At 39.7% G+C, this 27,053-nt stretch overlaps 1 protein-coding gene across 1 annotated transcript in view; it reads left to right on the top strand.

The window, feature by feature from the left end:
* The window catches only part of LOC117328266 (choline O-acetyltransferase-like), a 109,780-nt gene that overhangs the window by 70,186 nt on the left and 12,541 nt on the right, over positions 1 to 27,053 (top strand). Inside the window, exons 3-10 of the mRNA XM_033885743.1 lie at positions 4,423 to 4,617; positions 11,693 to 11,811; positions 20,009 to 20,062; positions 22,120 to 22,300; positions 24,397 to 24,571; positions 24,794 to 25,106; positions 25,636 to 25,767; positions 26,225 to 26,347. Coding sequence (XP_033741634.1) covers positions 4,423 to 4,617; positions 11,693 to 11,811; positions 20,009 to 20,062; positions 22,120 to 22,300; positions 24,397 to 24,571; positions 24,794 to 25,106; positions 25,636 to 25,767; positions 26,225 to 26,347 — 1,292 coding nt within the window. The remainder of the gene's footprint in view (positions 1 to 4,422; positions 4,618 to 11,692; positions 11,812 to 20,008; positions 20,063 to 22,119; positions 22,301 to 24,396; positions 24,572 to 24,793; positions 25,107 to 25,635; positions 25,768 to 26,224; positions 26,348 to 27,053) is intronic.

Below are 27,053 nucleotides of genomic sequence, written 5' to 3'. Positions count from 1 at the left end.
TAACAGTTCAATGCTTAAATGTTCCACTAGTGAAATATGACCTTCCGGTCTTTTTCCATTTGTATAATTTAACGGAATTGTCATAAATCCTAGTCTTATACATTGTTTGACAGACAGAACGCAGTAAGATATCTCAATCAGATTCACAGTTTGACATGGAATATATGAATGCTCAAGCTGTAACAGACAATGAATGTGTTGTTGGGTGGAGATGTGATAGAAGTCTGCTGTTGTGTAATGTAGCATTTGTGTACTATCAGATATTTACCAAACGGGTTCATGTAAATAAATACTCCGAAATGAATATTCATATTGTTTATGGTCAAAATTACCGTATTGTTTATACTCTCTGGTAGGTGTAGGTTGAATATGTAGAGTTTTATAAATCTGCTGTGATACCGGCATAAATCTTATGAATGCTAAAAAAAAAAAAAACATGTAATACACTGTATTCATATAGCCCTAAGGTTCAGTCCTATTTAACAGGCAACTCTCTCCTACCTAAACTAGAAAACAGTGGCTGTCACAATGCTTGAGCATAATAAAAAAATCCAAAACAAAAACAAACAAAAATAAAAATAAAAAATTCTACAGTCAGAAAAAAAACGCTTTAACCTACGCTAATAAAACTGTTCTTCTAATTTTTATTTAAAGATCGGATGAAGATGGATGCATGATATCTATTGGTTTGTGTTCCTGGCATCAATCATTTTCTACATTATAGAGCCCAGCAATGGCATTCAACAAAACACGTGTAAACGTCTAGGTCAGAACATGCTTCGAAAATTGCAAGAAGTCAAAAGATGAAAGAACGCTGTGTGTATCATGCTTAATTGTAGGGAATCCTTATCCTTTCTAAACGTAATGAATTGTTACCTGGTATGTTGTCTGACGGACTGCGTTATAAGTTATTTACACACACGACATCGGAATAGCCATGTCATTATTGTACTAACACATAAATAGGTCATTCCTGTCACAGGATACACTAACAATCCATCAACACCTTGGTCCCTCCGGAATCGGTATCCCTTACGCATGTGTTGAGTGGTAATAACACCGAATCCTTTGACCTTTAGTACCCGTCCATTGGAGACTGCCATCACCTATCGTGTGGTCGGAGAGGTGGTTACCATGACGCCATCAGTTGTCCCGACATCGAGTAGGCACCGTAACAACGTCTCACATTGTAACTTTGCACTGATCTCACCGAGTGCAGCTAACTCCGTGATAATGAGGATTACAGGTGCTTCTCATCCATAATCTGCGGGATCTGGGTACAAGGGATTTGTTCTTTGTATGTTTATTGACAGAATTGAGCAGGCTTCAGATTCCGAGACGTTACATGTACTGCCATTATGGAAGGCAGAACCTTCACTTTGGTTCGAGATGTCGGAACAACCCCAAATAAAATGTTCATATCAACGGTGGGCCTCTGACTGATCGTTATATTTTGCCCATAGATGAAATGTTTCTTCCCCACCCATCCGCTACACCTCCATAGAATCAGATTAATTTTATCGAAAAAGTCAATTTATTGTTGTTGGTTTTTTTTTTATTTCGATTGCATAAGAATTGGTCACTATCTACTTCCACAATGTTTATAAGATAATTCCAAACAAAAATAAATACAAATTCCGCTTTGCTGCTCTCACAATGATCTTTCTTTTTCATTTTTATCAAAACAACATGTCAAGATTAATTAACTTTTGTCACATAATTTATCTTGAAATATTATATGTCGATACTTAATTATATGGTACAAAGAGCGATTTTTCGAATTGTGATTAATTTCAAATAGAACCCATTATTTCATGCACGATGCATCGTAAGGAGGTTATTACCGGGATATAATTTAATGTCATTTAGACCCAGTATAATCAATGTGGTATTCTCGCTAGTTATGTAAGATTTAGAACAGCGCAAGGGAAGTCACTGGTACAAAATTAATATAAGTAGCTTAATATATAGCTGTCCGTCAATCATATACTGGATTATGGGAAAGAATTCGGAATTCAGGCCTTGACCTGTTTTTGTGTCAACTGATAGTTCATGACAAAAGTGAAGTTAGTCAGTTACTCGTTATTTGGAATAACGAATCACTTTTTAACTTTGCTTAGTTCCTTTGTTTTATCATAACCGCAACATTTTTTGTCGGTGGGAATGTGTCCTAGTCATTGACTAGACTATATATCGTGGTATACGAAGATTCAGATGAAAAATTATTGATAAAAGCTTTTTTAGTCTTTCATCAAATAATTGTACAATTGATATAAATTTTCTGCCGTATTCTAACATTAAAAATCAATTTGGCATTTCATTTTGCAAGAGAAAAAGGTTAAACATAAATCAACAAACATAACAAGAGCTTGATATACCAGGCATAAGGAATTCAAAAATGAACAATTAAAAACTTGAAATTATGTTTTTAATATTAATAATTACTTTCATCTAAAAGACCTTTCTCCGGCTCTGTCTACATATTGCCCACGGTCCTGACTGCATCTTGTCTTTATCACTTCCGCACAATTGTGTTTTTAGCAAATAGCATGTATCACATCGCTAACACACGGAATACAGTGAGCGATCTTATCCTCCAGGTACGTAAGGTTTTGTATCAGTTAACCTAATAGGAAGAGTATTTGTAGTATTCAATAGAACAATAGAACAGCGATATCAGGATGTATACTGATCTAATCTAGTCTACTCTGAATAAAGACATTGTTGAATGATGTATGCATATCCTGATTCTTCACTTTTCCCTTTGCATTGTACCGGAAGTAAATGTTGGGCAGGCCTTGCCTAATTTTTCCGGCAGTAAATGATGGGTAGGCTTTGCTGAATTACTCAGGAAGTGAATGTTTAGGAGGCCTTGCTTAATTATTCCAGATGTGAATGTTTGGTAGGCCATGCTGAATCGTTCCGAGGGGATGTTTGGGTAGGACTTGCTAAATTGTTTAGGAAGTGAATACTGGCTAGGATTTGCTAAATTGTTCAGAAAGTGAATATTGACTAAGCTTAACTGCATTGTTCAGGAAGTGAATACTGGCTAGGCTTTGATGAACTGTTCAGTAAGTTAATGTTGGGGAGGCCTTGCTTAATTGTGCCGGAAGTGAATGTCGGCCAGGCTTTGCTCAATTGCTTAGGAGGCGAATGTTTGGCAGGCCTTGTTTATTAGTTCAGGAAGTGAATGTTTGGGAGGCCTTGCTGAATTATTCCGGATGTGAATGTTGGGTAGGCCATGCTGAATCGTTCCGGAGGGGATGTTTGGGTAGGGCTTGCTAAATTGTTCAGGAAGGGAATACTGGCTAGGATTTGCTAAATTGTTCAGAAAGTGAATATTGACTAAGCTTAACTGCATTGTTCATGAAGTGAATACTGGCTAGGCTTTGATGAACTGTTCAGTAAGTGAATATTGGCGAGGCCTTGCTGTTCAGGAAATGAATACTGGCTAGTCCTTGCCGCATTATTCAGGAAGTGAATTCTGGTAAGACCTTGCTGAATAGTTCAGGAAGTGAATGTTGATGTTATTGTTTGTGCATGAATTGAACGTTTCTGTTCCGGGTTTTGTTACCCGTTTTGATTAACAGATTTCAGAAACAAACAAAGAAGTTGATTTTGGATGAAAGAGCGTTTTGTATGTACAATATAGCGGCCAATTTATATCTGGTGTTTTTGTGATGCATATCAGGAGTGTAATAAGGTTGTGTTTCCCCGATACACTATTACCAATTCCGAGAAACCAGGCAGGCATAACAGATATCTAAATATATTTTGTTTTAGAACCAACCTGTAAGACTCACTGACATACGATACATAATTAGGTTCCCCATAGTAGAAAGTATACCTGTAAAAAGTGTGCGAATTTTTACTTGTTGCAGATGCATGGTTTATTCATGATAATCTATTTTTATCTTTGATACAAATTGATTAGTAGTTTAGGCGAGAGAGAGCGTGTCGGGATACAATAATACAATAACCACAATTGTGCCTCTGTTACTATGACCGCGTATGGGGTCATGTAAGGGTCATGGTCATATGAAAGTCATATTAGAGTCATGTGAGTTTCAGTGTAATATATAGGTTATGTGAGGGTTAAATGCTCCATGCTTCATACGTGTGTTTACGTTTAAACATGTTACATCGTTAGGAAAACAACGAATAAAACAAGATTTCAAGATTGCATCTTGCCATTTATTATCATTCATTTTACAAAAAAAAATTAATACGGTAAGTACTTCGTACTCGTATCGCTGTTTCTAATAAAAAAAAACAATAATATCACACACAAAAATATACATGATAAAATTTTGCTTACAGGTGTTCAAAACAATGTCTGATTATGGCATCTGATTTTTATGTAAATATGAAAACAAAGTAATTCAATATGCAATGTATTGCAAGGATTTGTTTCGTTTCCAGAAACCGCTTCCAAAGTTACCGGTTCCCGAACTACACAGTACCGTACAGAAGTACTTGGCAATCATCCGACCCATCGTGTCCACTCAACAGTTCCTTAAAACGAAGGCCCTTATAAAGGAGTTCTGTGATCCCGGGGGTGAGGGCGAGATCCTGCAAGAACAACTGAAATTGTTCGCCGAGTCTAAGGAGAATTGGGTACGTACACAAAGTGATGGCCAAATTTGAATACTTTTGAATTCGTACCCCAAAGTGTTGAATGAGTGCAAAAAGAATTCGCTATGTACACAGTCTATTGGAAAAATACACTTTTAAAAACATATTGCGAAGTGAAATAGCTCAGATTTCCTTTCAATGCAAAACAATGTTTCACGTTATAGAATCCTTGTACAGCTGTACGTAGAAAAATCTATACATGTACATCAGCATCAACCCAGCTGACAAACAAACCACACACTGCTTAATTCAAAAGTCGCCGCCGACACACATATGTATATATTAAGGTATGTATGTACAATATGGTATACATTTATCACATTCTTGATGTTTGAAATGACATGCTAGCTCTCTCGGTATTACTCGAACTAACCATTTGGATCATGACTGATGTAATGCCAAACCGACACCACGGCATCATCTCAGTTTCCAAATATAAAGATATGTCATATGTATCCGTCTGGACGTCAATACAGATATTTCCTCCTCATACACATCATAGAAATAAAGTGCACATTGTTAAAGTGAAAGTTCTACAAAATTCTGCAAGTCGATAAGCTTTTTGGAAGCAAACATCTTGAATTACACGTGTTTGTACATTTATGTATCTCGTTAATGGAAAATCGCATTGCCAAGCCACAAGAGTGTGGAACCAATAAACCAAGCGGACTGAGCCATACTGGCCTTTATTGAGCAGCCGTGATTAAAGAATACTTTTATTTGGACAAGATTTTGTATAATCAAAAACAGCAGCAGACAAGTTGGGTAATTCGCCGCTATGTGATCGCCCTCTTTCCGAGCACAAAGCCTTTCAAGCAAGCAATTAAGGGAAAGCAACTTTGTTTTGTGTTGGACTGGTGTCATTGGATATGGGCTTATTGGATGTAAATTCTCTGTAACTTGTACCAGTCCATGTAACGTATCTGTAATTAACTGTTGAGAGATGGAAAGGAAACTTGGGAGAGGCACCCGAAGCAGCCATACATCACGCCAGCTAGACCAGGCCCACCGCTTAGCGTCCATCCATCAGGCCGTACCGCCACACAATGTGGGATACATCCAGTAGTCTAACATCTAGTTTTATTGTTAAAGATAAAATATGGCCTAGTGGTGCTGATGGTTCTAAGTGGTATTCACGACATCTAGCACGGTCTTACAAAATGTGTCCTCAAAGTCATTAAGCTAGTCTGTGAAATCCGTACAACTGATTTTAAAGATATAGACATTTTATTGATGCAGTGATGTTCTTGTTTTGAATGAATGTCTATATGTTTGATACTGTATTTTATTCGGTGTTTATAAGTTTAGATTTTGGTTTGTGGTTTTCGATGTAACAGAAGACGCTTTAACTAACTTAATACATGGTCTTATTCTCTCTGATCTTTCAAAAACCCTCCGTGAAAATCTAATTTTGCTATATATCTCTCTCATGTTATAGATTTTACAGATTGGTATAATCATGTTGTTTCTCTAAAAGTTTCAATTTCAAGCTTGTTCTCGTTTTGTGTTCTGAGTTGCTATACTTTTCTTGCTATCATTTGCTTGCTTCATTTCATTTTTCGGTGTATTGTTCTTAATATGTTGGTTTTTGGTTTGTCGTTCTTTACGATTTGGTTTTCGACCTGTCGTTCATCACATGTTGATTTTCGGCCTGTCGTTCATCACATGTTGATTTTCGGCCTGTCGTTCATCACATGTTGATTTTCGGCCTGTCGTTCATCACATGTTGATTTTCGGCCTGTCGTTCATCACATGTTGATTTTCGGCCTGTCGTTCATCACATGTTGATTTTCGGCCTGTCGTTCATCACATGTTGGTTTTCGGCTTATCGTTCTTTACATGTTGGTTTCTGGCTTGTCGCTCATTTCGTTTGTTTTTGACTTTTCGTTCATTTCATATTCGTTTTTGGCTTGTCGTTCATTACGTGGGTTTTTGGTTCCTGTCATTTAGTACATAATCGTTTTTGGATTGTTGTTCATTAGATATTCGTTGATGGCTTGTAGTTCATTGCGATAGTTTTCGGCATGTCGTGCAATTAATATTCGTTTTTGGTATGTCGTTCTTTACGTTGGCATTTGGCTTGTCGTTCTTTAAGTTGGTCTTTAGCTTGTCGTTCTTAATATATTCGTTTTTTGGCCCGTCGTTCATTTCTTATTCCTTTTTGGTTTGTCGTTCATTACATGTTAGTTTTTGGTCTGTCGTTCTTTACGTTGGCTTTTTGTCTTGTCTTTCTTTAAGTTGGTCTTTAGCTTGTCGTTCTTCATATATTCGTTTTTAGCTTGTCGTTCATTACATGCTGGTTTTGGTTTGTCTTTCTTTACGTTTTTTGTTTTGTTTTTTTGTTTTTTGTTTTGGCTTATCGTTCTTTAAGTTGGTTTTTGGTTTGTCGTTCTTTATGTGTTGATCGTAAGCTTGCTGTTCTTTACATGCTGGTTTTTGGCTTGTCGTTTATTACGTGTTAGTTTTTGGCTTGTCGTTTATTACGTGTTAGTTTTTGGCTTGTCGTTTATTACGTGTTAGTTTTTGGCTTGTCGTTTATTACGTGTTAGTTTTTGGCTTGTCGTTTATTACGTGATATTTTTTGGTTTGTGGTTCTTTACGTTGGTTTTTAGCTTGTCGTTCGTTTAGTTGGTTTTTGGCTTGTAGTTTGGTTTTTGGCTTGACGTTCTTTACTGGTATGGCCTTTGCTTGTTCTAGGCGTGTTGTATTTAGTCTTTTCATGAGTGCTATTTTGGTTTGTTTCCCATGGGTAGTATATTTCCGTTCGAATATCTGTAAAACACGGAGTGGTGATTTATGCATTAACGTTTTCTTACCGGATGTTTAAATGATTTGTAGTAATGTTTTCTCCTTCATTTGTTTGTTTGCTGTTGTTTTGTTGTTTTGTTTATGTTTTTTATATCATATGTCCAAAGGTTTATTTGCCATCTAGGTTGAACCGTAAGCTGATATTAATAACATGAAGAGGATAACCATGGTGATGAATTGTAACCACAAGATACGTTTACTCTGGTTATATAGGGATATGTGAAGTGTAGAAAATGTTACATGATGTCTAGAGTCTAAGATTTTAATATTCATGCTGTCAAATTTTGAGGGTCAATGCGATATTCTGCCTATACTTTGTTAAATGTCATTTATTGGATTCACATGTCGGAGAGGTTACAGTGAGTTTATTACTCACAGGGACTATATCAGTTCTGATATTACACCACTGTCGTATGCACTTTTCTGAAATTGTTTCTAGAAAGTGTGGTCGTATACTGACTGATAGAAATGGTACCACGTTTTTAGAATAAATCACTGTTTCTACTGTATCAGCAAGTCAACCTCCTGGATACATATATACAAACTCATCTGTACAGTCTTAAACTGACTGATAACGCATGTGCACGCAGCTTCTCTTAGTTATGACGACGACACATTGTTGAGGTTAATATTTAGCTATATAGTGATGAACTATGCAATTTTAACGATCCAAGATAAAATTTTAAAAATGTAATATATTGACCTGGACGGGAACTACTACCAGCGTGTCGCTTGACCATGTAGCCAGAATACAACCCAACTGACTATAGATGACAATGTGGGTCTGGTTGTGGATAGGGAGGGCGTATTTGCCGACATACGTTATGAAATATTTAACAAGGCTTCCGTATTATTGACGAATTCCCAGTCAGAGCAACTACAAAAGTGCGATGTGTCAGTGCAGAAAACTAATTACATTGACCGGTTTCTTTTCGATAGTAAACTGCGTAAATCTCAAGAGTCACAATTGGATTTTTCTGCCAGAGTTAAAGACATTCTGTCGATCGATCATTATCGATGGTTTTATGACAAATAATGAAACGAACACGCACGCGCAATCGTCAGCGCGTGAAATAAATATCAGAGATATAGCCTTCAAAGATAGTCATCCAAGTCAAACAGCAATCGATAACTATATAGGTGCTTGTTTCATCGTCTTCAAAGGAATGCTTCGATGATAATTGGTTTCTCGCCCCAATAGGCCCAATTATCATCCATAGACATGGCAATATTTCTTAGGTGATTGATAATATAGGTTTAAATGGTATTTTATGGGTAAGTAAAGTGTAATTTCCCGAACATAGGATTTTAACAACATGGATATCTCCCAATAATTTTAGGATTGTTGGCTGTACCAAACTGAGTCATTGTTTACTTCCGTTGACTAAGACTACTATTGTATCAAAGTGACACTACTGTGATTGTTTTTTCTACATTATAAAGTTACCGTTTTATCCAGGGAATTTCATCAAATCACTTAAACTGTCAATTTCATAACAGTATACGACGTGTGCTCCGCCATCTAGCGGTCGGGGTGATCGTGGTCAGACATGACACGTTGTACCATGAGGCAATATAGATGGTGTCATTTATTGATACCGATTCGTTATATTTGACAGCATCTTTTAATGATGTATACACTCAAACATGAATATCGAGAGAGAGAGTCCCCAGGGACGCGTGTGGCACAGAGCTCTTAATCAATAGCCTCGTGAGGAGAGAAACAACGTCCATTGAATTTGACCATTTAGTGTGTTGATCTTTGGTGTGTTTGGTGAGTAAACACCATCAGAGGAAGCCGGGGTGCTACAATGTAAACGGCCAGATGCACACTACATTGTACGGGAAATGATAAACAAGCCGAAAGTAAATTGGTCTGAATGCGAGTCTCATGTCTTGTGCCTGCAGTGACAAACACATTCATCTCTTATATAAAACCTTGTTTTCCCTGCTATCTCAACCCAATCCAGACGATCTCCATGATGAAGTGAAGTCTCCCTCTCCCCGCCTGAAGCAAGATGACACAGGGATAGACGATTAGAAATCAACCGTCCGTAATCCTAGATAATGTGCTCAAGCCATGTCGTTTATGTCAAAACAGCTAGCTCAGGATTTACACGATTATGTTATCCCGCGGTATCAGAACAGACCAATGAAAAAGTCGGTGTCTGTTGTGACAATATATTTAGTATGTTGTGCCTAAGCTGTTTCTTATTCACCATTTGTTTTGGTAATCATCACTAAAATAAGTGGCAAAAGTTGCTGGAGAAACCTAGCTATATTGACAAGGTGTGTATGCTGACGAGACACAGAGCTCGCTATGTTGACGGGACGTGCATTAGATATATTAATGTTCTTTTGTGGGGGCAATATTTCATATCAGAGACTATATTTCATTTTAGCATCAAAGAACAAGGTTAACTTTGTGCCGTGCGGCCATTCCATATGTTCTCCCCATTCCTAGCAATTCAGACATGCCTCTGTTTCTACGTCTGTGTAACTGTCTTTATATCTATGCCACTCAATAACATGTGTTTTCTCTGCCTAATCCCATGCATAAATCCCACACGTTTCAATCAGAGTTTAAACCTACTGTTCTTCCAATCGCCTGCTCTCACCGTTTGTCCTCACTCTTCTTTATCCGCTTGTCCTCATTCTTCTTTTCTGGTTGTCCTCACTCTTCTTTTTCCGTTTGTCCTCACTCTTCTTTTTCCGTTTGTCCTCATTCTTCTTTCTGGTTGTCCTCACTCTTCTTTATCCGTTTGTCCTCACTCCTTCTTTTTCTGTTTGTCCTCATTCTTCTTTTCTGGTTGTCCTCAATCTTCTTTTTCCGTTTGTCCTCACTCTTCTTTTTCCGTTTGTCCTCACTCTTCTTTATCCGTTTGTCCTCACTCCTCTTTTCCGTTTGTCCTCACCCTTCTTTTTCTGGTTGTCCTCACTCTTCTTTTTCCGTTTGTCCTCACTCTTCTTTATCCGTTTGTATTACTCTTCTTTTCCGTTTGTCCTTACTCTTCTTTTTCCGTTTGTCCTCACCCTTCTTTTTCCGTTTGTATCACTTTTCTTTTCCGTTTGTCTGTGTGTCCTCTCTGTACTTTACCCATTTCCTTGTGTTCTCACTGTACTTTTCCCATTTCCATGTGTCCTCCCTGTACTTTTCCCATTTCCATGTGTCCTCCCTGTACTTTTCCCATTTTCTTGTGTCCTCTCTGTACTTTTCCCATTTTCTTGTGTCCTCCCTGTACTTTTCCCATTTCCGTGTGTCCTTCCTGTACTTTTCCCATTTTCTTGTGTCCTCTCTGTACTTTTCCCATTTTCTTGTGTCCTCCCTGTACTTTTCCCATTTTCTTGTGTCCTCCCTGAACTTTTCCCATTTTCTTGTGTCCTCCCTGTACTTTTCCCATTTCCTTGTGTCCTCTCTGTACTTTTCCCATTTCCGTGTGTCCTCTCTATACGTTTCCAATTTCCGTGTGTCCTCCATGTACGTTTCCCATTCTCCTGTGTCCTCCCTGAACTTTTCCCATTTCCTTGTGTCCTCTCTGTACTTTTCCCATTTCCATGTGTCCTCCCTGTACTTTTCCCACTGTCTTGTGTCCTCCCTGTACTTTTCCCCTTTTCTTGTGTCCTCCCTGTACTTTTCCCATTTCCATGTGTCCTCCCTGTACTTTTCCCATTTTCTTGTGTCCTCCCTGTACTTTTCCCAATTTCTTGTGTCCTCCCTGAACTTTTCCCATTTCCGTGTGTCCTCTCTGTACTTTTCCCATTTCCGTGTGTCCTCTATATACGTTTCCCATTTCCGTGTGTCCTCCATGTACGTTTCCCATTCTCGTGTGTCCTCTCTGTATTTGGTTCCATTTCCTTGTGTCCTCTCTGTACTTTTCCCATTTTCTTGTGTCCTCCCTGTACTTTTCCCATTTTCTTGTGTCCTCCCTGTACTTTTCCCATTTCCATGTGTCCTCCCTGTACTTTTCCCATTTTCTTGTGTCCTCCCTGTACTTTCCCAATTTCTTGTGTCCTCCCTGAACTTTTCCCATTTCCGAGTGTTCTCCCTGAACTTTTCCCATTTCCCTGTGTTCTCCCTGAACTTTTCCCAATTTCCGTGTGTCCTCCCTGAACTTTTCCCATTTCCGTGTGTTCTCCCTGAACTTTTCCCATTTCCGTGTGTCCTCCCTGTACGTTTCCCATTCTCGTGTGTCCTCCCTCTACTTTTCCCGTTCACATATCTCATTCCCAATTATAATTATGGTTTCAGGCATATAGCTGGTGGTTTGATGACATGTACATGAAGAACCGACTTCCCCTCCCGATCAACTCCAACCCTGGGATGATCTTCCCCAAACAACAATTCATCGACCGCAGGGATCAGCTACGGTAACTATTATATAGTTATTATCCTGTTGATAGAAGCATTTCTTTTGCATGTAATCATCAAATAACATCAAAAATAGTATCATAAGTTGTTAAAACGATTTATTGATTTAAAGAACATCTTAAAGGAAAAAGACCGTTTTAAAATGTGGTAGAATAGGTGTTTGGGGTAGTTTGTTTTAAGATCTTCACTTCATTTTTGTTATGGTTCAATAACTTTGATATTACTGATACAGGTTCGGAAAATATAAGTAAAAAAAAAGACGCAGCCTTGTGAAGAGAAATGGTACTCTGGCAGATAATCTATATAATGTAGATGTATTCAGACTGCTCCTGATTTTCCTTCTATGACCAATGTTGATACAGACATACGTGTATCTTGATATATTATCTGTAAAGATAGTTTACAATTCTCTATTGGACAACTGCTGTAGACTGTATACGTGATAAGTGTAAAATATGACAGAAGAAAGACAACTCGTAACTGCATCCTCATATATTCTCAGGTCACTAATCAGAAAACATACAATTTATCAATATTTCAAATAAAAATAAAATAAATAGTTAAAACTTATTTATGTGTACATGTAGAAAGCAATTTTATAGTGTGTAACCAAATTCATTCTAATATCTTCTATTAACTTTGCAAATCAGCAATACTTGATTGTGAAAATATCGCTTTTGGTGTTGATGTGGGTTTTGTACGTATGTATGTATGTATGAAACAGAACTATCATATCTATGTACGTATGTATGTATAAAACAGAACTATCATATATATGTACGTATGTATGTATGAAACAAAACTATCATATCTATGTATGTATATATGTATGTATGTAGGTATGCATACGTCACGGGTAGTATCTCAGTTATTATCCTGTTCGTGGAATAATTACGTTTTACCCTCCGGGGCGAACGTCCTTGAACAATCTAATACGTTGTTAATTGCCAGGGAAACCAAGGAAGAAGATTATACAAAAATCACATTTAAATTGAAAAGAGCTTATTTAGTTTTTTCCTTTTTTTTTATCTAAAAGAAGCAAAAACAATGTTGATAAAAGGAATGTTGGTGATATATAGAGTTACAATTCCGAAATCCCGCGGGAAGGAATCAGCCGTAGCCGAGAGTAAAACACTGCTAACCGTCTCCAATCTCGGCCATTAGCTGGTAATGGTGTAGCCTTCATTTAGCTGTCTCGTTAGATGCGTGGAAAGTGACCTGTTTATACCCCTTCTGGGAGTTGAGAGGAACGTTCTAACACGCCGTTATGTAGGGCCCCTTTCGCCAACCATTGACGACGCCATCAAGACAACTAACTAGCTGTGAGTCTTAAACACGTCTCTCCAATAACGTTATCAAAACTGTCGCGCGCCCACCACGTCACTTTGACAAGCCGTCAGTATTCCGGTGATTCCCGTACACGAGAGTCACGATGGTCACGTGCTATACTCGTCGGTGCTATTACGGAACATCGACACGCGACCGAATGTGTCCCATAACGGGTATTATGTTAATTTTTAACAGTAGCAATCTGCTTTATAGGGCACGGTTAATTGTTCACTGGGATCAATCTAATAATAGGGCAGAGCCGCGATATCTAGTCGTGCTGGAAACGTCATCTGTGATTCACACAGTCATCATATTTGTTTGGTTGAAGTTCGACATGTAATTGTAAGAAGATTTATTAACGGATAGTGATAAATAGGGGGAAAACGATCAACACATACAAAATGTTGTCTCTAGGAGGATCAACAAACACAAGGCGTTATATGTGGGGAAGACCAATTGTCTCTAGAATATCAAAATTATAAATCAAATTGAGTTTGTTGATTTTGGTCTCGATGATATGTCTGTTTCTAACTAGGGGTGTGTGGGGATCGTCTAGTATTAGAATCTAGTGGAGAACATCTAACAAAACACCTAGGGGCTGTTGCCCAGTGCATATTTGGGGGCGCGGATCAAGAAACATCAGATGTTATCTGTGGGGGCGCGAATCAACAAACATCAGATGTTATCTGTGGGGGAGGGCGGATCAACAAACATCAGATGTTATCTGTTGGGGAGGGCGCATCAACAAACATTAGATGTTATCTGTGGGGGAGGGCGGATCAACAAACATTAGATGTTATCTGTGGGGGAGGGCGGATCAACAAACATCAGATGTTATCTGTGGGGGAGGGCGGATCAACAAACATTAGATGTTATCTGTGGGGAAGGGCGGATCAACAAACATCAGATGTTATCTGTGGGGAGGGCGGATCAACAAACATCAGATGTTATCTGTGGGGGAGGGCGTATCAACAAACATCAGATGTCATCTGTGGGGGAGAGCGGATCAACAAACATCAGATGTTATCTGTGGGGGAGGGCGGATCAACAAACATAAGATGTTATCTGTGGGGGAGGGCGGATCAACAAACATCAGATGTTATCTGTGGGGGAGGGCGGATCCACAAACATCAGATGTTATCTGTGGGGGAGAGCGGATCAACAAACATCAGATGTTATCTGTGGGGGAGGGCGGATCAACAAACATAAGATGTTATCTGTGGGGGAGGGCGGATCAACAAACATCAGATGTTATCTGTGGGGGAGAGCGGATCAACAAACATCAGATGTTATCTGTTGGGGAGGGCGGATCAACAAACATCAGATGTTATCTGTGGGGGAGGGCGGATCAACAAACATCAGGTGTTATCTGTGGGGGAGGGCGGATCAACAAACATCAGATGTTATCTGTGGGGGAGGGCGGATCAACAAACATCAGGTGTTATCTGTGGGGGAGGGCGGATCAACAAACATAAGATGTTATCTGTGGGGAAGGGCGGATCAACAAACATCAGATGTTATCTGTTGGGAGGGCGGATCAACAAACATCAGACGTTATCTGTGGGGGAGGGCGGATCAACAAACATCAGATGTTATCTGTGGGGGAGGGCGGATCAACAAACATCAGATGTTATCTGTGGGGGAGGGCGGATCAACAAACATCAGATGTTATCTGTGGGGGAGGGCGGATCAACAAACACCAGATGTTATCTGTGGGGAAGGGCGGATCAACAAACATCAGATGTTATCTGTGGGGGAGGGCGGATCAACAAACATCAGATGTTATCTGTGGGGAAGGGCGGATCAACAAACATCAGATGTTATCTGTGGGGGAGGGCGGATCAACAAACACCAGATGTTATCTGTGGGGAAGGGCGGATCAACAAACATCAGATGTTATCTGTGGGGAGGGCGGATCAACAAACATCAGATGTTATATGTTGGGGAGGGCGGATCAACAAACATTAGATGTTATCTGTGGGGAAGGGCGGATCAACAAACATCAGATGTTATCTGTGGGGGAGGGCGGATCAACAAACATCAGATGTTATCTGTTGGGGAGGGCGGATCAACAAACATCAGATGTTATCTGTTGGGGAGGGCGGATCAACAAACATCAGATGTTATCTGTGGGGGAGGGCGGATCAACAAATATCATGTTATCTGTGGGGGAGGGCGGACCAATAAACAAAGCATCTGTTGGGGCAGTCCCATAGACACCAGGCGTTGTATATGGTGAGGGCGGATCAAGAAACATCAGATGTTATCTGTGGGGGAGGGCGGATCCACAAACATCAGATGTTATCTGTGGGGGAGGGCGGATCAACAAACATCAGATGTTATCTGTGGGGGAGGGCGTATCAACAAACATCAGATGTCATCTGTGGGGGAGAGCGGATCAACAAACATCAGATGTTATCTGTGGGGGAGGGCGGATCAACAAACATAAGATGTTATCTGTGGGGGAGGGCGGATCAACAAACATCAGATGTTATCTGTGGGGGAGAGCGGATCAACAAACATCAGATGTTATCTGTGGGGGAGGGCGGATCAACAAACATCAGATGTTATCTGTGGGGGAGGGCGGATCAACAAACATCAGATGTTATCTGTGGGGGAGAGCGGATCAACAAACATCAGATGTTATCTGTGGGGAAGGGCGGATCAACAAACATCAGATGTTATCTGTGGGGGAGAGCGGATCAACAAACATCAGATGTTATCTGTGGGGGAGAGCGGATCAACAAACATCACATGTTATCTGTGGGGGAGAGCGGATCAACAAACATCACATGTTATCTGTGGGGAGAGCGGATCAACAAACATCAGATGTTATCTGTGGGGGAGGGCGGATCAACAAACATCAGATGTTATCTGTGGGGGAGGGCGGATCAACAAACATCAGATGTTATCTGTGGGGGAGAGCGGATCAACAAACATCAGATGTTATCTGTGGGGAAGGGCGGATCAACAAACATCAGATGTTATCTGTGGGGGAGAGCGGATCAACAAACATCAGATGTTATCTGTGGGGGAGAGCGGATCAACAAACATCAGATGTTATCTGTGGGGGCGCGAATCAACAAACATCAGATGTTATCTGTGGGGGAAGGGCGGATCAACAAACATCAGATGTTATCTGTGGGGGAGGGCGGATCAACAAACATTAGATGTTATCTGTGGGGGAGGGCGGATCAACAAACATTAGATGTTATCTGTGGGGGAGGGCGGATCAACAAACATCAGATGTTATCTGTGGGGGAGGGCGGATCAACAAACATCAGATGTTATCTGTGGGGGAGGGCGGATCAACAAACATCAGATGTTATCTGTGGGGGAGGGCGGATCAACAAACATCAGATGTTATCTGTGGGGGGAGGGCGGATCAACAAACATCAGATGTTATCTGTGGGGGAGAGCGGATCAACAAACATCAGATGTTATCTGTGGGGGAGGGCGGAATCAACAAACATCAGATGTTATCTGTGGGGAGGGCGGATCAACAAACATTAGATGTTATCTGTGGGGGAGGGCGGATCAACAAACATTAGATGTTATCTGTGGGGGAGGGCGGATCAACAAACATCAGATGTTATCTGTGGGGGAGGGCGGATCAACAAACATTCAGATGTTATCTGTGGGGAGGGCGGATCAACAAACATTCAGATGTTATCTGTGGGGGAGGGCGGATCAACAAACATTAGATGTTATCTGTGGGGGAGGGCGGATCAACAAACATCAGATGTTATCTGTGGGGGAGGGCGGATCAACAAACATCAGATGTTATCTGTGGGGGAGAGCGGATCAACAAACATCAGATGTTATCTGTGGGGGAGGGGCGGATCAACAAACATCAGATGTTATATGTGGGGAAGGGCGGATCAACAAACATTAGATGTTATCTGTTGGGGAGGGCGGATCAACAAACATCAGATGTTATCTGTGGGGGAGGGCGGATCAACAAACATCAGATGTTATCTGTGGGGGAGGGCGGATCAACAAACATCAGATGTTATCTGTGGGGGAGGGCGGATCAACAAACATCAGATGTTATCTGTGGGGGAGAGCGGATCAACAAACATCAGATGTTATCTGTGGGGGAGGGCGGATCAACAAACATTAGATGTTATCTGTGGGGGAGGGCGGATCAACAAACATCAGATGTTATCTGTTGGGGAGGGCGGATCAACAAACATCAGATGTTATCTGTGGGGGAGGGCGGATCAACAAACATCAGATGTTATCTGTGGGGGAGAGCGGATCAACAAACATCAGATGTTATCTGTGGGGGAGGGCGGATCAACAAACATCAGATGTTATCTGTGGGGAAGGGCGGATCAATAAACAAAGCATCTGTTGGGGCGGTCCCATAGACATCAGGCGTTGTATATGTTGAGGACGGATCAACAAACACTAGAAGTTGTCTGTGAGGGAGGGCGGATCAACAATGTTGTATTTGTGTGTGTGTGGGGGGGGGGGGGGGGGGGGGGGGTAACAAACACAAGATATTGTGTGTAGGGGGGGGGGATAACAACAGCAGATGTTGTCTGTAGGGGGCGGGGGATAACAAACAGCAGATGTTGTATTTGAGGAGGGGGGAGGACAGGGGAGGACAGGGGATAGCAAACACAAGATGTTGTCTGTAGGGGGCGGGGGTAACAAACACAATATGTTGTCTGTAGGGGCGGAGGAAAACAAACATTGATGATTACTTTAGCTTTGTAAGGATAACAAACACCAGAAATTGTCTGTAGAGGGCGGGGGGGGGGGGGGGGGGGGGTTAACGAAAATCAGATGTTGTCTGATAACGTACCCCTTACTATCTGTATTTTGTTTAAAACACTGATAACGTACCCCTTACTAACTGTCTAGTATTTTGCCTGACACACTGATAGCGTACTCCTTACTGTCTAGTATTTTTTGTCTAACACACCGATAACGTACCCCTTACTATCTGTATTTCGTCTAACACACTGATAACGTCGTATCCCGTACTGTCTAGTATTTTGTCTAACACACTGTTAACGTACCCCTTACTATCTGTATTTCGTCGAACACACTGATAACGTACCCCTTACAATCTAGTATTTCCTCTAACACACTGTTAACGTACCCCTTACTATCTGTATTTCGTCTAACACACTGATAACGTACCCCTTACTATCTGTATTTCGTCTAACACACTGATAACGTACTCCTTACTATCTAGTATTTCCTCTAACACACTGATAACGTACCCCTTACTATCTAGTATTTTGTCTAACACACTGATAACGTACCCCTTACAATCTAGTATTTCCTCTAACACACTGATAACGTACCCCTTACTGTCTAGTATTTTGTCTAACACACTGATAACGTACCCCTTACTATCTAGTATTTCCTCTAACACACTGATAACGTACCCCTTACTATCTAGTATTTTGTCTGACACACTGATAACGTACCCCTTACTGTCTAGTATTTTGTCTAACACACTGATAACGTACCCCTTACTGTCTAGTATTTTGTCTGACACACTGATAACGTACCCCTTACTGTCTAGTATTTTGTCTAACACACTGATAACGTACCCCTTACTGTCTAGTATTTCCTCTAACACACTGATAACGTACCCCTTACTATCTAGTATTTTGTCTGACACACTGATAACGTACCCCTTACTGTCTAGTATTTTGTCTAACACACTGATAACGTACCCCTTACTATCTAGTTTTTCGTCGAACACACTGATAACGTACCCCTTACTATCTAGTATTTCCTCTAACACACTGATAACGTACCCCTTACTATCTAGTATTTTGTCTGACACACTGATAACGTACCCCTTACTGTCTAGTATTTTGTCTAACACACTGATAACGTACCCCTTACTGTCTAGTATTTTGTCTGACACACCGATAACGTACCCTTACTATCTAGTATTTTGTCTGACACACTGATAACGTACCCCTTACTGTCTAGTATTTTGTCTAACACACTGATAACGTACCCCTTACTCTCTAGTATTTCCTCTAACACACTGATAACGTACCCTTACTGTCTAGTATTTTGTCTGACACACTGATAACGTACCCCTTACTATCTAGTATTTCCTCTAACACACTGATAACGTACCCCTTACTATCTAGTTTTTTCGTCGAACACACTGATAACGTACCCCTTACTATCTAGTATTTCCTCTAACACACTGATAACGTACCCCTTACTATCTAGTATTTCCTCTAACACACTGATAACGTACCCCTTACTATCTAGTATTTTGTCTAACACACTGATAACGTACCCCTTACTATCTAGTATTTCCTCTAACACACTGATAACGTACCCCTTACTATCTAGTATTTCCTCTAACACACTGATAATGTACCCCTTACTATCTAGTATTTTGTATTACACACTGATAACGTACCTCTTTACTATCTGTATTTCCTCTAACACACTGATAACGTACCCCTTACTATCTAGTATTTTGTCTAACACACTGATAACGTACCCCTTACTATCTAGTATTTCCTCTAACACACTGATAACGTACCCCTTACTATCTAGTATTTCCTCTAACACACTGATAATGTACCCCTTACTATCTAGTATTTTGTCTGACACACTGATAACGTACCCCTTACTGTCTAGTATTTTGTCTAACACACTGATAACGTACCCCTTACTATCTAGTATTTCCTCTAACACACTGATAACGTACCCCTTACTATCTAGTATTTCCTCTAACACACTGATAATGTACCCCTTACTATCTAGTATTTTGTATTACACACTGATAACGTACCTCTTTACTATCTGTATTTCGTGTAACAAAATGTTTGTTTGTCATGATGTATTAATTATTAATATGTTACGTTTCAGATATGCAACGAGACTTATTTCCGGAATACTTGACTACAAAACTATAATTGACGCGTGAGTATTAATATTTTTTCGTTACTGCTATCCTCGTGTCTCAGGTTGCTATGTAACAACACGTTGCCATCGTTATCATGTCATCATCACCATTCAGAATTGTATAAAAACTGTTTAATTTTTATATCTCATACACATGGCCCACTGAGAACAGTACAGAGGTTGCATGAGCAAGTCTACTTCATCGTGAAATGATGCTGTATTGTGGGTTGTCTTCATGTAAAACTCATTTCCTTCTCAACCAAACAATTACACGGAAATTATGCCAAGACAGGTTACAATTTAACACTCTGTTAGTGATATAAAATAAAATGGCAACTTTGATGGTTTCACTTTCATATTCGTATATTAGATATGTCAATCATAACGAGTTATTACTGCAACACGTTAGAACTGAAGTTATTACACCAGAATAATCAAAAGTCTTGGATAATATACTAGAATAATTAAAAAGTCTATCTTCTAATTAAATCTATAGATTGAAATCCCTTAGATAATGCTGGCGCTAATGATACTGGGTTCTGCATGGATCATAATGGTGAATAGCATTTTGTCGTCGGTGTGAATATTTTTATAAATATAATGACGTTGAGTTTGCACAGATTACATAAGCTATACTCTGAACCACACAACTCTACATTACTCACAGTTGACGTCAACACAGCTGAAAACAAGATGAATTCCTTTAGTGGTATTTTCATACACATCGATTTTCTCTTAAATAAAAATAAAAATAAATGGAACGTTAATGAATGTGAATATAAAGGTGGCGTATAATTAACGGCAGCCTATCTTAGCTGTAAATCAAGAGATTTATAAACTATACTCGATAGAACATACAATTTCACTTCAATTCCAGCCTTGTAATGATCGAGGCAATACAAAACTCGCCTTAATATAGCTTTTACATTTTATATTACCCTGGATTTAAATTGTTTCTATCTAGCCGCGTCCTTGAACTTTTATTCTCATTTCGAACGGCCACATTATTGACACTGGGTTACATAATCAAGAACATTTCTCTTTCTATGTTTAACGTCGACTCTGTTAATTCCATACATGATTCTCTGTTACAAACTATATGTTTCATAAAGAACGACTTAATCAAGCTAGAAAAATTATTAGAGAAAATTGAAAATACCTGCGCAAAGTTGAAACAATAAAAATATATCATTAAGCAGATGTTAACAAAAAGGACAAATCCCTTTAACCCTTGAAAATGACCTCTTTGGTTCTTCCTAATTTCTCTTGTCACATCCCGGACCGCCATGGTAACATTGCCGGCCGACAGCTTTAAAAGTCATGGTAACGCCGGCCGACAGCCATGGTAACATTGCCGGCCAAACGTCATGGTAACGCTGGCCGACAGCCATGGTAACATTGTCGGCCAAACGTCATGGTAACGCCGGCCGACAGCCATGGTAACATTGCCGGCCAAACGTCATGGTAACGCTGGCCGACAGCCATGGTAACATTGTCGGCCAAACGTCATGGTAACGCTGGCCGACAGCCATGGTAACATTGCCGGCCAAACGTCATGGTAACGCTGGCCGACAGCCATGGTAACATTGCCGGCCAAACGTCATGGTAACACTGGCCGACAGCCATGGTAACACTGCCGGTCGACATTGAAACATTCTTAATGCTTTGATTTCAAATTCTGAATTAAGGGGACGACAATGAGTTAAAGAAATCTTTACTTGCATGGCATCTCTATACCACGATATAAACGATATAAAAACGTTGTTGGAACATTAATGTATCATGCATATATTGAATCAGTCTTTTATTTTTGAAAATTTATCGGAACAAGTCACATTGCAATATTGGAAACATGATCTTTCATCTATATTCTTGTTAGACTGGACTGGTATAACATTTATGTGAAATGATTTGAGACAGAGAAGATATTTTAGATAGATTCAATGTTGTTCAAATTCCACGTTTCATAGCTTTGTATAGAACTCCTTCCAAATAAACAAGTGGGCGCTGGTGAGAAATACGATGTGAGTATTTTGTAATTAAGTAATATTTTCTCTCTGTTTTCCCCTATATAGACATGGGCTACCGATAGATCGAGCGCGTCACAAGGTCAAAGGTCAGCCGTTATGTATGGAGCAATACTACCGTCTTTTTACGTCGTACCGAGTTCCGGGCGTCAACAAAGACTGTCTAATCTCCAACACCAGCAAACTGATGCCGGAGCCGGAACATATCATCGTCATATGCAAAAACCAGGTAATAAGTACACGAGGTTTAGATCGACACGGAATGTGTCGGAAGTATATTAAATACTCGTTAATATCAAAACAAAGAAACATTAGACACTGATGATTTTTTTGGGGTGAAACTCAGGTGCTCACACATTGATTAATTCGCGAGAAATGACTTCCGGTAATGGATGCCGCCATGTTTATTATATCCCAGAATACATTGCCTATCATCCGTAACTGGAGTCATCCTTGCAATAGAATAATAAACCAGAGAGTTTCGACATATATATAAGGGCAATGTACCTGATTTACACAAATAACTACAACTTGTGACAGGTGGGTATGTTTGACAATAATTACAGATGACACGTGACTATCCAGTGACCAATGCGCCATACGATAATATATAACTAACCATACAGTGTCCACTCCATCATTACAGATGACATGTGACTGACCAGTGACTACTCCATCATTACAGATGACATGTGACTGACCAGTGACCACTGCATCATCATATATGACATATGAATGACCAGTGGTCACTACATCATTTACAATTGATCTCTGACTGACCACTGATCACTAAGACATCACAGATGACATGTTACTTACCATATGTTAACCTATGTATGATTATAGATGACCTCTGACTGATCATTTTGGTTTTATCTAGTCTCGGTCAATAACGTATGTATTTGTAATTTTACCACGAAAAATAGTTTCACCTGTCAAGTGCCAAGTCAACTAAGGTTTGGATGTCATATTTGCATCGAATCTGTCTTAAACAGTTTGACTAGATGTTAAACCGAAATAGGCTATCAACAATACCAACTAGGTAATCAAAACGTATTCTGAACATTTTAAGATATTGTGTCTTTTTCAAACAATCACCCACGAAGGCCAATAAAGTGATTTAGTACCCAACAAGCAATTGATTAGGGACGCCAAACAGAACAATATGTCGTTTACAGCAGCTCGTCAGCACATCACGTGGTTATCCTGGGACCTTGTGTACCTGGTTTGTTAGCGTCCATATAACCTTTATCTTGAACACGTTAATAATGCTTGATATACGTCGTGCTCTGACGTCATAATAGGCATGTTTGTACATCACATGCAATCTAGATAGTCCGAGCTGCTTCCGCTGCCGATCCTCCGAACTCGCAGAACTTGGCGGGGGTACTTATTAGGTGTCAGGACATCAATATTCGTTTCACTACGGTTTGTAAAAGTAAGAACATGGTAACCTCTCCTTATAAATTACCTAAATAGCGACGAATGCTTTCTAATTGTTTACTTGTTAGTATAGACTAGCTCAATCATGCTGATTAGCTTACACGTGTCCTAAATAGGGATTAGGCCATTAGGTGCTCACCAGCAGGACCTCTATCGTATTACCGCGCACACCAACATCTCCCCTCGATCGATGGAACGGATTTGCGCTGTCCATTAGAAAGATTACCGCGCCTTATGAACGACTTTTTTTTTCTTTTTGACGCTTGATTAAAGATTTATTCTGATAATTACAAATTTGCAGCCTTTTCCCGAAGGCAATGACTTGCAATCACCAGCTAATGAGAAGAGTTAAGGCTTTCCTCAGTCGACATATAGCTGTCTGATCCGCCATGATAGGGAACTGCATATATGCTCTACCATTTTCACCATTAAAATAGCATGCATGCGTTAACACATGACTGTATCTGAAGGTTGCGCCGTTAAATGAAGATCATGAAAAAATGTTATCGATAGTTTCGAGTTATTTGAAATATAAAAAGTATTGAATAGTATTTCTCTTTAAAAGATACATTCTCATTAGACTCGGCGTTGAAAATTGCCTCCAGAAGTGCAAATATCACTTTTAATGACAACACATTCTCTTGTTGAATTAGTCAATCCGTAAAACGTTTTATTGGCAAATATATATAACTGTTTCAGATGATCACCTAATAAGATATAGGTAAAAACTGCGTTACACAAACTAGGTATATATCATATTTCCCCTTTTGTTAAATTGTATCTATTATCAAAGGTCATTGATTATTGCAGGTTTGTAATAATAATTAACATTATTAAAGTAAAGAAACCTAAAACCATGTTAAATTATGTTTGTGTCATCAGTTTTTCGTCTTGGATGTCGTTATCAACTTCACCCGTCTTAGTGAAGACGACTTACTCACACAATTAGATCGGATATACAAGATGGCGGAGGAGGTGACCAACGCAGAGCCTGTCGGGATACTTACGGCGGCCTACAGGGACAAATGGGGTGATGCCAGAATTAAACTCATGCAAGGTATCAGATTAGAATTCTCCTAACATTCGTCTGTTTTGTTCATAACTTAACGGTTCTGCTCACTTTACTTATTTGTACATGTACAAATGTACATGTGTTGTCGATAATGTATGTATTTCCGGTATATGGTTTTGAATTGTTTCTTGTTACAATATGTCCTCATCTTATCTTGTTGCTACAACCCGAATTACCATGTTAATGATGCTCTCATTTTCTCTTCAGACTCTACAAATCGTGATTCTTTGGACGCCATCGAGAGGAGTATTTTTATATTGTGTTTGGATAGTTCTATACCTGTATCTTTCAATCATCAGAACAGTATCGACGAGACCAACTTGAATATCCGGGACGAAGTGTCCTTGTTGTACCAGATGCTTCACGGCTTTGGTTCGGAGCAGAACGGGGCTAACCGCTGGTATGACAAAACTATGCAATTCATCATCTGCCAGGATGGCGCTTGTGGATTATGTTATGAACATTCGCCGTCAGAGGGCATCGCTGTTGTTCAACTGATAGAACATCTATTACGTTATATGTAAGTTTTCCATTGTCTACTGCTATTGATGTTTGCCGACACGTTGATGTTGAACATAGGTTTTTGCGATATATCCATTACAAGAAACCGTTGCTGAGCGGAAACATTATAAATCATACATTGTTTGATCACCAGAGTTAGTTGTTCCCACTTAAAAGGCACCAGATTTGTGTGTAACATTAAGACGTGTCTGATGTCTCTAAGACCCGAGATTAGATTCATTTAAGATACATTTAAAAGACCAACTTCAGATAAGCCTATTCTTTTACCATTAAACTGTATAGTCTGTCAAGAACAATTTTAAAACGTAATACAGTAAAAACGACAAACTTCAGTTCATCAATTAAGAGAGTGAGGTGATGCGAAATGTTAATCTTTCTAAGGTTTTTTCTTACTGTAGTCATATGCCACTTGTAAACGGTCTATTTTCTGTTCAGATGTCACATGCTTATTATATCACATACTTCCATTCAATCTGTATTATAAGTATGCTCCTGAAATGTATGATACATTGATTATCATTATATAGGGAGGAGGTTCGTGTGCAGAAACTGACGAGGATGCAGTCCATATGTGAGATCCCCTACCCCCGAAAACTGAACTGGAAGGTGTCAGACGAGGTCCGTCAGCGCATGGAGGAAGCCACGGTCCATATTAACAGGTCAGTGTTATGTAAAAGAAGGCTCTTTAAATACATTAAAAGGTAGCGAAACTAAACAAAACTGGCCTTCGTTTTGTTTATGTTTAACATTTGATTTTAATCTACTTACTAAATATGCTATAACAATCATACATAATTACTGTAAAATTTCAGTATTTCACAATACTCCGATTATTCGCCTCCTATACTACATTTTACTAATGCCCCATAGATTAAGTCAAAGGCAAGTCCTTCATTTTTGGACGATGCTTCAGTTTTTGTGACATAAAAGACATGTATCACCTTCATCGTTCTGACATACCCTTTGTCGACTCGTCGCTAATTCTGTTTTGGTTTAAAGAGAGCTTGTCGAGATAAACGGTCATATACGAACAAGACATGCAGCGTTCAGCAGCAATCATACTTATAAATTAGATTTGTTGTTTTATTTGTTGCCTGTTTTTTTCATCTGTTCCAGACTAATTGATGATTTAGACCTTTTTGTTCTTCGCTTTGAGAAGTTTGGAAGAGACTTTCCGAAGTCCCAGAATATGAGTCCAGATTCCTTCATCCAATTGGCCCTTCAACTGACATACTACAAGTACGTGTGTATTGACGTCAGCTATCAGCCATATCTATAACATTATATCTTCTGGCAGATCTTAACTCAACCTAGTTGGTGGTACGTCAGACAATATGGCTTAGGGAAATGTCCTAGGTGTGTGGTTCGATCCCTACCAAGGACAGTTTGTGCTTCTTAGGAGCCCAGTGCTTGACACTTTAATCATGTTGCTCTAGAAAGCATTACAGGGCAGCGCATGTTGTTCAGAGAGGTAACCTACGGTTATTACAAGGATAGTCCATGTTGTTCAGAGGGGTAACCTACGGTTATTACAAGGATATCCATGTTGTTCAGAGGGGTAACCTACGGTTATTACAAGGATAGTCCATGTTGTTCAGAGGGGTAACCTACGGTTATTACAAGGATATCCATGTTGTTCAGAGGGGTAACCTACGGTTATTACAAGGATAGTCCATGTTGTTCAGAGGGGTAACCTACGGTTATTACAAGGATGTCACATGTTGTTCAGAGGGGTAACCTACGGTTATTACAAGGATATCCCGTGTTGTTCAGAGGGTTAACCTACGGTTATTACAAGGATATCCATGTTGTTCAGGGGGGTAACCTACGGTTATTACAAGGATATCCATGTTGTTCAGGGGGGTAACCTACGGTTATTACAAGGATGTCACATGTTGTTCAGAGGGGTAACCTACGGTTATTACAAGGATATCCCGTGTTGTTC

The sequence above is a fragment of the Pecten maximus genome, chromosome 1, assembly GCF_902652985.1.
Source record: "Pecten maximus chromosome 1, xPecMax1.1, whole genome shotgun sequence".
Classification (NCBI taxonomy): Eukaryota; Metazoa; Mollusca; class Bivalvia; order Pectinida; family Pectinidae; genus Pecten; species Pecten maximus.
Note: the sequence above shows the minus strand (reverse complement) of the source record. Positions and strands in the feature narration are given on the sequence as shown.